The sequence below is a fragment of the Cervus canadensis genome, chromosome 6 (genome assembly GCF_019320065.1).
Source record: "Cervus canadensis isolate Bull #8, Minnesota chromosome 6, ASM1932006v1, whole genome shotgun sequence".
Classification (NCBI taxonomy): domain Eukaryota; kingdom Metazoa; phylum Chordata; class Mammalia; order Artiodactyla; family Cervidae; genus Cervus; species Cervus canadensis.
Genome location: NC_057391.1, coordinates 81,472,234 through 81,487,477, shown reverse-complemented (window position 1 = coordinate 81,487,477; position 15,244 = coordinate 81,472,234). Strand labels below are relative to the sequence as shown.

Genomic DNA, 15,244 nt, shown 5'->3' with positions numbered 1-15,244 from the left:
GGGCTGAAGCAGGAAGGTGAGGCAGCAGCCAGGACTGACTCCAGGCTTCCCTCTTCCTCCCCAGCTCCCAGAACCTGCAGGGGGAAGGCAGGGCCCCCACCTGTGTGCTGGAAAGTGCATCTCCCCCACGGAGACGGGGCACACTCTGGAGTGGGTTCCAGGAGGCAGAGACTCGGTCCTTTAAGACAGAGATGTTCCTCCCAGTTCCCCCAGAAGCTGATCGGGGAAGGCCATGGGGCTGGCAGGCAGAGCTGGGTTGGCTGAAGAGGTGGGGCAGTCTGAGTCCCCCAAGTCTCTCCTCCACCCTCTCTCAGAAACGCTCCTCCCGGACAGTGGTGGGGGCTTTGCTGCTCTTGCTGTCCTCCTCCTCCTCCCCTTCCTGGGGTTTCTACAAGACAGACAAGGGGACGGCCCTTGGGGTGAGGAGGCAGGGACTCCAGCCTGCTGAGTATCTGCCTGCTCATGGGTCTGGAATCCGGGGGAAGACCAGAGCCCCAGGCACTATCCCCCACAGTGAACAAGGATGAGGACAGGGGCTCCGCTCACGCACAGAGCTCCCCACCCCCAACACACACACCATCACAACAGGAGCGAAGGAGGAGCGAAAAGGCCAGCCTTCCGGGACACCACAGCCTCCAGGGACCATCTCACTGTGAGTGCCACTGAGCTCCCGTCACCCTCCTCCCCTTCTGACAGCCTCACCCCACCTTGATGGACCCCCGCATGCCTATGGAAGGGCCAGGTCTGCACCCCCCTCAGGAGTGCTGACTACCCCCGGTCAGGGGCAGCCCCCAGGTGAGGAATATGGCTACCACATGTGTGGAACAGATGCACAGAGAACTGTTATAAAGACAGTATGCAGTATGGCTCAAAGTATGTACATATTAATGTTGTTTCCCCATAAAAAAAGAGACTTTACATGTGAATATCTTTTCCCCATAGAAAAAGAGACTTTGGGTCAGTTTGTCATCAGATTTCTTGGGGACGATGGCACAGAATTAGAAGTCCTTCAGGGTCACACTTGTTAGCTGGGTGGGATTTATAAATGCCCTGGAGATTATGCTCTGAGGCCCATAAGTACTAACTGCCACCTTGGGCATTTGTCTGCTTTTTAGGAGCACTTTGCTTCTTCCCTCAGGGGCTCATCTAGTTCCCAACAAGGCCTCGAACACAGGCCGAACCCCACACAGCTCTGACCATTGAGGCTGGTGGAGCACATACAGGCCACGTCAGCTAGAGGAAAAACTTTCTTTCCCAGAACATTCTAAGGGCAGCCTGTCCAGACTACAGCGGTAGATCCTGCTTCCAATTGTCTATCTTGCTAACTTTTTGGCTGAGAATCAGCCCGAGCCCTGAGACGCCCTCATTCAGGAGCCAGCAGCCGATTTCAACTGTTCAGTCCACCTCCTGTCTCTGACACACTCATGCACACCCACCCACCTCCTCCAGCGCCATCACCTTGAAATTACACCAAACAAGGCTTATGTCTCTCACGGCGGAGAACTACCAACTGGAAGAAGATGCAGATTGTCTTCCTCAAGGTGAGTCATGAGCCCCCAGCCATTGGCCCTTTTTGCCAGTGACCCACCTCACTGATCAGAAAGCGCAGCTCTGGCCCAATGCACTCCCTGCCCTGTTGTCCCCTGGTGCTGAGACTGAAGTCCTGGGATGGCCTGCAGGTCCCACTCACGCCCGCCACCTCGGTGGGGGAAATGACGGCTCCTTCACGACGCCCCTGACAGCCCTGACTTCCCTGGGCCCAGCCCCGCGGGACTCTGACCCCCGTCCCAGGCCCCCCAGGAGCGAGGGAGGTGCGGACACCTGGGGAGTATCCAGGACAGCACCGTGAGCGCCTGCACCCGCTGGCCTCCTGGTCCGACCCGTGCTGCTTCCCACAGTCCCCACGGACAGACTGAGCGCTCACCGCCTACCGGGTAACAAACCTGGTCCCCGGGGACAAGGATCTGCCTGTAAGACAGGGAAGTGTGGGCCGACCTAAGTAGTAACAGGAGGAAATGAAAATGTGTACATGGAGATGTGGGGCTGGGGGGGCAGTGGTGTAGAAAGGTTTTCAAGCTCTAGTAAGGAAACAAGCAGAGTAGAAAGCCCAAAGAGACGGCTGCCCCGGCAGTTCAGTGGCTGAGATTCCGTGCTTCCACTGCAGGGGGCATCGTTCTATCTCTGGTCAGGGAAGTGCTGCATGCTGGGTGGTATGGCCAAAAAGAAAAAAACCCAATGGCGCAAGCATATCCATAGAAAACACACTGGGAAATGACTGAAATGTTACTAGGTTATCTCTGGCGGTAGGACTATAAGCAACCTTTACTTTTGTCTCTTTGCCTGTATCTGCCCGGGAAAACACAGACTATAAACTAAACATAGTAAAATCTTATCACTTGACACAATGCATCACATTCCAAATTGAAATATTTTCAAGAGAACTCTATCCTGTGTTATCACAAATACCTTTTCCCCAGGTTCAGAATATAGTCACCAAAGTTGCCAAATCACGTTTCCTCGTCAGTGGCTCAGAGACAAGCCCATCTCCACAGGGGTGATGGCAGGGTTCTCACTGACTCCTGAGAAGACTGCTTCTGTCTCAGGCTTTCCTTGTGTCCCCACTGAATGTCCTGTCCCAGGCGCCTCCCCCCATCTGCTCCCTGCCAACTCCAGAGCATAAGATCAGAGGACAAACAAGGAGCTAAAGATTAGCAACCATGAGCCAGCACATATCCTTAATATATCTCTTTTAGACACCATTTTTGCCTGGGGAAATTGTCAAGGATTTTCAAAATTATATATACTCAGCATTGTCCTCATACATTGCTTAAGCAATGTCCACTGGTGGTATTGACAGTACCCTTCTACATGACAATCTGGCAATACACATGAAAGTGTTGAAAATGGCATGACCAGCCTGAGTCAACCTCAGCCAGGGACATGGAACTGGAACCTTAGCCAAATTTCTGCAATAAACACTTCTGATTTTGGGAGGAAAAAGAGGATGCAGGTTTTCTTGTATTTTGCTTTTTACCTCCAGTTAATGGCAACCCACTCCAGTACTCTTGCCTGGAGAATCCCACGGACGGAGGAGCCTGGTGGGCTACAGTCCACAGGGTCACAAAGAGTCAGACATGACTGAGCAACTTAACTAACTAACTAAAGTAGACCCAGTGCTCTAACAGTGGATCACCAGGAGTAAAGAGGAGTAAATGTCACCAACAGGTGCATTAAATAATTGTGTTCATCTGAGACACTTGGACTCTCAGTAACACTTGGATTGCTGGCTGAGATTTCCATCCTGGATCTTTCCATCACAGGTAGCTACAGGGATAAACAGCAAACTGACTGTCATTGAACAACTCAGATTCATGTTCAGTAGACCTCTAACAGCAGCTGTTGGAATCAGCCAACCAAAGTTGGCTGCAGGAGAAAGTTCAACTCCAGAGAATTCTGGACCAGAGTCTGCTTCCCAGGGAATCCAACCTGTAACAGTTTATGCCAGATATGTTTCATATCAGCAAACACTAAGAGATCTGGAAGGTGGCTCACCCATCACTTGGATGGCAATAAGACCCCATCAGTGGTACCTGGGGTGCAGATATCTCCAGGCAAAAGATAATGCATAAAGTCTAAATTTAGAACATGATGAAAGTGGTTTATGAACAGCAATGCAAAATAATGTAAACCAATAGTTTATGAAAGACAGACAAGAAAATTGAAGATCTTCCCATAGTTTTTAAAACCACCCCTCCAATGAAGCAAATATACTATCTCCATGAAAGGGAATGGAATAAGTTTACAGAAGAACCTAGAGTAGAGAGATTAGAATTATATTCTTCTAAACATAGAAACTGTGGTTATTTTGACTTGCTATTGCTAGAAAAAATTGCCACTCAGAAATACCAGCAATAGTAGAGAAGATGCTCATTTGGAGTTTATCTTGACCATAATTTAAAAGTGACAGGAACTTGTGGAAAAAGTGTGCCATTCTGGAAAGTTTTATGGGAAATGAAAGGCATAGTACAAGGAATTGTAACTATATGTAATAGACTTTAAGAATTCAGAGTTCCATGGTTCAGTGAAAACTGTTGGGGTACACTTATCAGCCCTCTCCTGCAATCTCTCTATTCTTCTTTCCATAATGAAGTAATTCTGTTTTAAATCATCATTTATCAACCTTAAGCTAAAGAGTCCTTAATATACAACCTAACCCCCAAACATTCATTTGAGATTCAGTCTCCCATCTTCAGCTGCTTTCTGTAGTAGTTTCAAGTGTTGACAAGCGTGTGGATGTTGGAATCTGAAATAACAAGATTCAAATCCCAGGTCTACAATATGTCAACTGTGCAACCCTGAGCTAGTGAGTTAATTTCTCTCTAAATCTAGGTTTCTTATTCTGAAAATGGAAGTTAAATATACATCAAAAATTTTATATTATTATTGATGAAATTATACATGGAAAAGAACTGTGAGAGTATCTAGGACATGGTATCTACTCTTTAATTCATTAAACATGCTTCTATTGCCTGGATCATTCTCTTGTTCCCATAAATAATTTTGAGTATTAAGTTGCTTGAAATATTATGAAAACAGTTTGACTTAAACAAGCTTAATTTTCTTAACTTGTTTCTATAATCCTGTAGTTTCCTTGCCAATTAATCACAAAGGTTGCAGCAGTAATCCAGATAACTAGAGGGGGTGGAGAGAACTAGATGAACATAAGTGTTTATCTAGGACAGACAAAAGAATTAGGTGAAAGATTAGATATTAGGGTGAGGGAAAGTGGAGTGAATAGGAAAGAATATAACCTAAGGAATTCAATTGGTTAAGATCTTAATAAAAACGATTTACTCTTTCACATTAGGTCAGACAGAATTGGCTGTCCTAAGGTCACATCACAGTCAATGTATGAGATAGGGATTTCTCCTAATCATTTTCACACCATAACCTAACTAACTTACTTCTACTGGTGGTTCTTAAGAATCAACCAATTTGATTCTTAAGAATCAACCAGCCTTCTCTGACTCGTATGCCTCCTTTTTCCTATATATCCTTTTACTTCCCCAGCTCATTATTACCTCACACTTGGATAAAGAGTATAATTTTATATTTGGTCTTCCTAGCTAGGCTAAGCTGGAAGCAAACCTGAAAAAAAGTATTTAAAAAGGCCCTCCCACCTAATTTCATACAGATCTTATGGATGATTCTGTTGAAGCCCAGAAAAGTTAAGTGAACTATCTAAGCATTATATAGCGAGCGAGTGCTAAAATGAAAGTTATAACCAAGGAAATGTCTCTATCAATGCAACATTATTTCTATCACGGCCAATTATGAATTATTATGCTCTCAGATTTATCTTCTTCAAACAATAATTTCAGCTCCTCAAAAGCTGCCAGTGCCCCTACTTTATCTGAAAATACAATCCATGTTCACTGTCATCCGAGACTGAATTATCTGGCCTTAGGTTACCTTCCATTATCTCCCACCACATCTCCAAACAAATCCCTATGCCTCTCATTCAGGAATCACAGGCTCCTGCATACACACTCTTTATAGGCTGTAGACTTTTGCCTTTGATGCTTACTACACTTAAATTTCCGTTTAAGAATTTTTAGCTGCAATCTATCCACTTCTTTCATGTCAACTGAAGCTCATTTCATTTTCTCCAAGACAGCACTCTTTTGCTTTTTCAACAATAATCGCTCTCTAGTTGAATTCTTGCTTACATCAGACATTGGGACAAAATAGTACTGAACTTTGCTAAATAATGATTTGGAACAAATAAATGATTTCTTCCAAATTATTTTCCAAGTTTTTCAGAAGGGTAGTAACCACACCTAGGGTTTCTTTTTTGTTCCCTTTAGCAAACAAAAACCACACACCCAAAAACTGGGCACAACCACTGATCCATTTCTCAAGGAAATTCTTTACTTAAGAACATGCCCCCAAATTCAACTTCCAGAACACTAATCAAAATATTCATAACAACGATCAGAAACGACTTTAATGCTCCAGGACAGGAAAACCTGTCCATGTTTATCCATGTGCAGTCATTAGACACAGTGCAGTCATGAATGTATGTTGTAAGAGTCTAATGACCTAATAAATTATAAGCTACAAGTTAAAAAACAGATACAACAAGATTCCATATTTGCTTAAAATATACATACCTGTGTATCTACACACATATATTATATGTGGACATAGACACTAATGAGTAAATGCAAAAAACAAGCATCTCATCTCAAAGTGATGCTAATACAGAGTGACTTTTAAACTTTCTATATTTGTCTGTGTTTTTCTTTTTTTAATTACAAAGAATATATACTCATCTCTGTAATAGGTTTTGGGTGTTTGGCTTGTTTTTAAAGAAATATCCCACTTTACTCCTTCTCAGAGTCAAAATTTCTTTCATCTTCCTTCATATTTGATACCTAAACATTTTGATTAAAATACTCCACAGCCCGTTAGAGCTGATGGGAAACACATTTCTATTCTACATCAAACTCCTGGTTCTCTCCCCTTCAACCACCATCCACTCCTGTTTCCTGACTTGTCCTTTTTAGAGACCTGCTGGAAACCCATTGGCTCTGGTCCCTCTACCCCTTGGCACCATCTGAGGGGCTGCCACAAACCAGAAGAGCCACTGCCTTGAGGCCATCACCCACCATGACAGGATGGAGGCCCCAAGCGCCCACCTTTCCTCTGCAGTCATGAACCCTGGGCTGAAAGGAGAGGAGCCGGGGCCTCGGGACTTGTCTCAGGACCCCAGGGTGGGTGTTGCTCGGCTGACTGCAGGGACCAGCTCTGGGGACCAGGGCAGGGAGGCCAGGATCAGGGAAGGAAATGGGAGAAAAACCCAGAGAGGGCAGCAGAAAAGCAGGCCTGAGCCCCACAGAGGAAACCCTTTGTCTCCACGTGTGTGATGCTGAGCGGCTCTCACAGCCACCAGTCCCCCTGCAAACTCCCTCCACCCTCCCTCAGCCCCCACCCCCAAACCCCAACCACCCCCCAATGGCTGCCACAGCCTCAGCAAAGCTGGGACCCATGTGTGAGCCAGCAGCTCCCCCATACTCACGTTCTCAGAACTTTGTTTGCTTGCCTTCTGCCTCTGGAGATAAGCCGGAATCAATGCTGAGGTCCAGGAATGGGGAAGGAAGGGCAACAGAGATGATTATCCAGCAGAGCAACCATCAAGTTCATCCATGAGAGGAAGCCTTAATTCTAAGGGTCTCAGGTATCCACCTCCTTCAGATCTTCCAGGGATCTGGGGGTTCCATCAGCCAACTTGATAAGCCTGGCGAGCACTGCATCCCTGACAGGCAGAAGCCAGTGACGACACTGGCCTCCATTCATAGACCCCTGATATGTGCAGGCAGTTTGCAGACAGTGCCCCAATTCTCACAGCAATCTCCATTCTACAGATTAGGAAAGTGGGATGCCCAGAAGTTGGACCATTTCGCCTAAGGTCAAGCTAAGGTCAAGGTCAAGAGGTATAGGATTCAAACAAGGGTCTTTTGGGCCAGAAGCCTTACTCATAACACTAGGACAGGTGCTGCCTCTCAAAAAACTTCCTAAGAAGATTCTATCTCCTGCAGATGGACCCCAATCTGTATGATCAGTCAAGACAGTGGTATCCCAAACTGGCAACAGCAGAAACCCAAGAGCATCCTGAGGCCCCAACTCACCAGTGAGCACTGTTCCAAGAGTCAGGAAGACACACAGGAGGATGTTTCCAGGCATGGTTCCATAGTTGTCCATGATCGGGCCCTGGGAGATGGTGAAGATGATCCCGAATACCTGCCAAGAGAACACAGGAAACAAGGGTCCAGCCAACCAGCCCACAGGCAAGCTGAGCTGCCATAACCCAGCGCCTGCATCAGCCAAGCTCGACAGGGAACAAAGACCCACAGCTCTGGTGCCACCACCAGGGGGCAGGCCTACCTGAGCAGACACATTGAGGAGACCAGACGACATGCCTTCTGATTCCGGGTATGTCAGCTCCACGGCAAATTCAAATCCCAACACGAGGTAGCCAGTCATAAAGAATCTGAAGGCCAGATCACAGAAACAAGGTGATGGAGAATGTCCGGAAAAAGGGGGGAAAAAGGGTGCCCATCTCCTGCCCTACAACTCCTTTTTCTCTTCCGTTTCTTCCCATCAAGACATGCCAGGCTTTTGGATACCAGGCCATTCCAAGGAAACGGGGACCTCTGCAGGCCAGGAAGTTCAGGCTATAAGCTCAGGGGCCCATTGGGGGTCCCCTGTCTCTTCTACATCCAACCATCAATTACAGACAGAGTCGGCATTTACAGGAGAGGTCAGAATGCTTGGAGTGTTCAGTCCTCAGCTGAGAACTTCTGTGTGATGGGTACACAGTCCCTGGATGTTGACCAGCCTCTCCATCGCTCTCCGGGACCCAGAAGTAGGGCATTGCAGGCCTCCCTACTTCCCTCCAGAGAGTTGCCAGCTAAGAAGGACTGAATCTTGATACCTCTCTAACAACTCATACACATCCACTCATGTATCACCAACAGAAAAATAAGTGGGAGGTGACACTGAGCAGAGATCCCTGTGGAAGAGGTACAGTTTCCTAGTCCTTCTTATATAACATGTCTAGAAAATGCCAGTTCTGGTCTCTTACTTCTGCACCACACTGCCTATTGCTAGCCCTTTGATTACCTCTCTCATTCCTTCCAACCACTCTACAAGGCAAGCCACTGTTATCTTCTGAGTTTCAGCAGCTAAGTGAACTGCTTTGGTTTTGAACAGTCAACTGACATTAGGACCCACGCTTTCTGATTCCAAGCTCTGCAGACTTTCTGTGACCCCATGTTATCCCAGGCAAAGCTCCATAAAGACCAAACATCTCCTAGCCTCCCAGAGATGTGTTGTGCTTCCCGGTGGCTCAGGCGGTAAAGAATTCGCTTGCAATGCAGGAGACCCAAGTTTAATCCTTGGGTCAGGAAGATCCGCTGGAGAAGGAAATGGCAACCCACTCCAGTATTCTTGCCTAGGAAATCCTACGGACAGAGGAGCCTGGTGGGCTATAGTCCATGGGATCACAAAGAGTCAGACACAGCTGAGCAGCTAACACTTTGATGTGACAGAGATCTGTGAAGGATATAGTCCATCCCAACAGCATGTATGGGCCTGGAAACCCCAGGTGGTCTTTTGAAATGCTACAAGTGAACATGACTTCTGGCCACCATTTCCACATTTCCAGCAGTCAGTGAGAAGGCAATAGAGGGATCCATATGGTTACTAGGATGTAGGCTTCTCTAGGAGCCACGGAATGCTGCTTTCCAGTTAAACAGGTTACAGGTGAAACTTAACCAATGGTAGTAGCAGTGATGTATATTATCCACAGGTATCCAGGTTCAAGGTCAATGTGTACCCCACCATGCCCACCAGTCATGATATAGAACACCAGAGTGGTCTCCCTACAAGCAGAGGCAAAGAAGTTGAGTCATACACTTCAAACTTCAGTGAGGTCTTTCCTTCCTCCCTCAGCCTCATCCCTTCAATCAATCAATGAGGCACCTGCTCTGGGCCAAGTCCTCTGCTATGTGCTAGGATATCTGCTGTCACAGAACATTCTGTCCATGTGGTTTGTGGACACAAGACCAATGCTTCCACAAATATTCATTTAACTACAGTGTGCTCAGAGCTATGAAGGGTCAGACCAGGACGGTGTGAAGCCGCCTTGTGGCATGCGTGTTCTCTACAGAAACCTCTCAGCAAGTCAACACTGCACCTGAACTTGGCACAGCCTACCCACAAACAAGAGGGGCAAAGTGCTTTCCCCTCCTCTTTCCCCATCAAAACAAACAAGACACACATCAGCTGTGGTCAGGCGACGGTGGCACGCAGGCAACCCCAGAAGCCCGTTCTGCTTGTCTGCATCGCCCCCCGCCCCCGGGACAATGCCGGGCAGGGACCTGACTGAGAGTCTCTGTCGTCTCCGGGTCCTTCCTGTTGCCACACGTGCAGCCCAGCTCTCCCCGCTGAATCTGAACTGCTCCGCTCCTGACACTGCAGCGGAGAGAACATTCTCCAGCCCTGAACGAGCCCTTGACTCCAAAGCCCGAGGGAGAAAGCTGCGCCCACTCCCGGCGCGTGTCCCCCCCACTGGTCCCTCAGAAGGCCCAGCAGGGCTGGTTTCTCTTCCGGGCTCACCCTGCTCGTGCCCCTGCACGCACCTCGCCCCCCAGGTGGCCCACCCAGGACCGCTGTGGCCCTGACTCCTGCACTGGGACCCCACCCTCTCCCCGTCCTCCTAACTGAGGTCAGGGGCTCGGCACCTCCTTGGGCGCTGTGGCCACGAGCATCAGGACTCAGACCATGAAAGCTCAGAGCCTTCCCTCATCTCTGCTGAAGCCAGAAACACAGTGGGGCCGGCAGGTGCATACTGTGCTTGTGTCAAACTGATACTGCATTTATTGGATGCCAGAGATTCTGTGGAAACTTCAGATGCACTTAGTATTTCATTTAACCCTTACAAAAGCCCTGCAAGAAAACCATGTGTGACTTACTATGTGACAAAAGAGGAAACTGAGGCACAGACCAGTTAGATTACATGTCCAAAGTCATTCATGCTGTAAATGCAGACTGAGATTGAAAACCTGTGCTCTCTCTATTCCCACACACAGAAATACAAACACACTGTGGGCCTGTGTCTTTGGAAAAGGTTAAGATGCCCCAAAAGACGCTCTTCCCTCCTGGTCTTCGAAGTACCTCCTGAGGGCAGAGGAGCTCCATCCTGCCTCCACCTGCTCCCTGCTTCTAGTCCAGAGCCTCACAGAAGCAGGTCCGAGTGCAGAGAACAGGTCTGCCACTGCCTGTCACCTCCAGACACTGGGAATTTTGGAGGCCTTGACAAAGCAGCCCAGAATGTTCCCCTTCTCCAAGATCGGCTACTGAATTGAGGCCCCTGGTTGCCTTTTACAAATGCAGACTCCTCCACTGAATGGGTATACAGGATTAGCCTGGCATCCACTAAAATCTTAGTGCCTCTTAGAAATGCACTGGGCAATCAGGACTAAAGCACATCACAATATTTGCCAATAAAGTGGAAGCAATTGCAAGGCAATACACTGAAAATTGTTGGAAGCACAGAGCACCTTGGTGAACCCCACGGGGTTCATGAGGGAGCCATGGGAACCTGGCCATAGAACCACCTCCTCATTACCCCTTTTGGCATTTCCACAAACTTTCCAGTTGCTGATTTTTTCCATATTTATTTTCTTTTCTTCTTCCTTTGCTCCTTCCACAATCTACTTGGGGGATGGAACTCTGACCAGCCTGACATCCTTTGTCTCTAATCTTCCTTTGATCTCCACAGGGCAGGCACTGCTTCTCTCATTTTATAAATGAGGAAACTGAGGCTCAGAGAAGGTACATTTGAACTGCCTCCTTGACCACTCAGACCCCAGCTGCTACAATCACACCTTTGGAGCCATGTTGCCAACGAACATGTCATTTCAAAACATGGGTCTCCAATTCAGTCCAAGAGGAAGAGTCACTTATTTGTAGGTTTTGGTCCTATCCAGCCAGATGCCTGAGATCACAGTCCCGAACATTCCTGCAGTGAAGATGGTCGGGCCGATCCTTCCAGGATTCACATCCTCCCCCTGGGGAAACCACAGCCTTAATGATCCTTCAGTGATGGGACAAGACACTAGACAGAACACAGTCACCATGAGGCAAAGGGGCAAAGGCGAGCAACTCAGGCTCCATTAGAGCCAATTCTCAGGAAGTACCAGGGCAAGATAACCAGTAAAAGCTGCCAGTGGGGAGAGAATCCTAGAATAATTGCTCCTCCCAACATGAGATAACCCTGGATGTACATTCATTATTTAGATTTTTTGAGCTATCACTGCCAAAAGGCACAGGAACACAAAAATTATATATTTTAGAGGGTTTATTACAAGCTGCACACCATGTAGAGGATTTTGCATCATCAATGCATTTAATTATAATTCCCCACCATAAGGTTAGGAATCAATATTACCTTATTTTCAAGATGATGACACTGAGGCATAGTGAGATTAGTCTACCAGCCCAAGGTCATGGGGCATTTATTAACTGCAGAGCAGGATCTGAACTCAGACCTGTCAATCTCTAAGAATGGAATACTCACCCACAGTGACCCACCCCTTCCTCAAGTGTGAGACCCTCGTCACTTTAAAAGAGGGTTAGAACTGGGATCCCGACTCCAGAATACTCAGTGTCCATTCCCAGCATCCAGCCCTCACTGGTTCTGGAAATATTTGCAATATGCATTCTGTTGAGCAAATAAGAGTTTCAAATTAAACCTGACCCATATTTCACAATTTAAATATTTCATGTGTAATTCTATATTTTTTATCTACTGTGTGGTCAGGCAACATGCTATGCATTTTACACATATAAACCTTATTATTTACTTTCTAATTCTAAAATTAATCTTTCAATAAGTAATATGGCTTCTTTTGAGAAAAGAGCATGAGAGCTCAGAGGCTAACCAGCTCTCACACCGCTGAGAACCACCAGACCTGGGGCTGAGACCCAGGGCCGCCTCCCTCCAAATCCTGGAGCATACACCATACCACACTGCCTCCCCAGCTCCTGCCCAGACACTAGACACCTCCCTCCCTCTGGCACTGGTCAGCTTAGGGAATGCCCTTACCGGATAGTGGAAGATCACCATGCGAGTCAGCAGAGTGGACAACCAGCATTCAGACCTGAAGGAAGGAGGGGGAAACACAGCATTAGGGTCACTGTCCTGCTGGGGTCATTGCTAGCTTCACCCCCTTAGCAGTGAGGGAGGTCAAAAACCCTCCTCCTGGTTGCCACTGGGAGTGGTACCCTCAGAGAAGAAGAAATACTCCAAAACAACCCAAAGTAACCATTTTAACCTCTTTTTAGCCACACACCATTGTCTTCTGATCCGTTTATCCTGTCCTGGTAACACAGGCTCCAGAAAGTATTACTGGAAGGTACACTGTATCACCTATTCACTAAAGTATTACAGGTCAGAACCATCCACATCCCTCTTAAGGGTTGCCCCAACCTAAGGGCTCAGTGGGACTACTGGACACCTTCCACCTCCTCCTGATGATGTATCCAGTCCCCAGAAGGCTCCAGACCTCTGACAACATTCTCTCTGCTGGAGGTGTCTCTCCTCTTTCCTTATCCCTCCAACTTTCTTCTTGGATTCAAAAATCACACAAAGTCTTCTGTTTAAAACCTAAAAGGACCCTAAAGAACATTTAGTTGCCTCTCCTAATCACATCGATTCATCCAGCAAATGAATGGAGCACCTAGAACAAACAGTAGGAATCTGTATCCTTAGAGGATGATGCCAGTTGTCCAAAGTCATACAGTGACTTAGTGACTAAGAGACAGAAGCTGATCCCAAGGAGAAGGGCCTCCCACCCTCCTTTCATGTTAATGATGTTAATGACAATGGTGAGGATGATGGCAGCAGCAGATACTTTTTATAAAGCTCAAATTTAGGACCAACGGGCTCAACTAAACTCGTGTAGTTTATCAATAACTACCCCCAACTCCCAGCCAGACAGGAGACTGAATCAAGGCTAAGGCAGGAAGGGGACGAGAAAGATGGTGTGAAGGATAGCAAGCAGGAGCCAACTGGGGCTCTCGCAGGTACAAAATCCTTTCTTTGTCCTCTGTGTCTTATTTATAAGGAAAAGGCTTTGTCTCCTAGGCCTTCCCTGAGTTCCAAAGAGCAGGCATGAGCAGTTACTAATTAGGAAAGTGGGGGAATGCAGAAACAAAGGAAAAGCAGTCACAAAACAGTAGTTGAGTCCTAGTTTCTCCTCAAGTTCCTCTCCTACACGAATGTTGGTGATGTGTTATATTCAGACATGATTACCCCCAGCAAGGTAAGCCTGCCAGGTCAGGGCCATATTCCTGTGAGAAAATGTGATTACCCTTCAGAGGCTGCCCATCAGGTCATTCCTGGTATCAGCCACGTGAGAGAAGTGCTAGTCACTAAGGGGCAGGCTTTAAAAAGGCAGAAGGGTCTTGTCATCACTCTTTTTCTCTGTGTCAAAACCAGTTTCTTTAAACTGTGATCCAGTGATCAATGGCATTAGAAGCTCTTAGAGTCTAAAACTGCAGATTCCAAAGCTCTACCCTGGACCTACTAAATCTGATTCTCCTGAAATGAGGCCAAGAATCCACATTTTAACAACAAAACAACACACACAAAAAAAAAATCCCTTTGCATTTCTTAACTTTTGGAATGAATGGCCTTAGAGATAGGAAGATCACTGAGCAAGCCCAGGCTCTGAGAGGCCAGGGTTAATGTGGAGGCAAATGAGATGGGAAGGGGCTTCAAGACCCTTAGAATCACCTACAACCCACCCGCATTAGAAGTTCTCAACTTTGCTGCAAGCTAGAATCTCCCACAATGCTTGTGAAAGCAGATTCCCAGGCCCTCACAGACTATCTGAATCTGGCTTTCCAGAAGAGAGGCAGGAAATCCAGGCACACACCAGCCACAACCCAGGGACTCTACCATCAGGCCAGAGTGGGAAACTCTGACCCCAGATCTCATCTCTGGGTTCCAGGTACTCTGTGATCATTTCCCTTTTGTCCTTCCTGAACCTGGAGTAAACTCTGATTTAAAAGGCCAGTCTGACCTCAGCAAAGCTCCAGGGAATCCTGGAAGGATTTGCCACCCACCCTGAAGCCAGCATCTTGAGAGGGCACACAGCCCCTCCGAGGCCCATGTAGGGCGGTGTAAAGGCCTTGAGAGCCCCAGGGGCAGGTGTCCTCAGGACACGGATTGAGGCTCTGAGTTCAGATGCCCAACCCTGCACAGATTTTTCAGAGCCATGGCTGGAGGGTGGGCTTGGGGTGGTAACAGGGCAAGTATTCCCTTAGAGGACTCTCTCCAGAAGAGGAGCCTTTCACCAGCTCCCTTAACATGGCAGTTGGCAGCCATCGATGCAGACGTAGAGAAAGCCACGGGAGAGCAAGGAGAGCATCTCTGGAGATGCTCAGAGAAGAAGCCAAAGAAGGTTCTTACTCAACCCAACCACCGCCCCGTGGCTGATTCTCATCACAGGACCTGCCCAACTCTAGACTTTGGTAGACCCGCAGAGAATCTGGTTCCAGCCCTGTGTCTTCCTGCAGTTCCAAACTTGGAGGAGGGGAGGTATTTTACTAGAGTAGGAGGCAGTTTATTACTCTTGTGATGCTTCAGCAACATCAAGCATAAACACTACCT

At 47.4% G+C, this 15,244-nt stretch overlaps 1 protein-coding gene across 1 annotated transcript in view; it reads right to left on the bottom strand.

The window, feature by feature from the left end:
• Window positions 1–310: 310 nt before the first annotated feature.
• LOC122443877 (feline leukemia virus subgroup C receptor-related protein 2-like) overlaps window positions 311–15,244 on the bottom strand; it is a 30,890-nt gene continuing 15,956 nt past the window's right edge. The window contains 7 exon segments of the mRNA XM_043472597.1: window positions 311–388; window positions 7,082–7,137; window positions 7,692–7,803; window positions 7,948–8,054; window positions 9,340–9,442; window positions 11,529–11,636; window positions 12,674–12,728. Of these exon segments, the coding sequence (XP_043328532.1) occupies window positions 311–388; window positions 7,082–7,137; window positions 7,692–7,803; window positions 7,948–8,054; window positions 9,340–9,442; window positions 11,529–11,636; window positions 12,674–12,728 (619 nt within the window).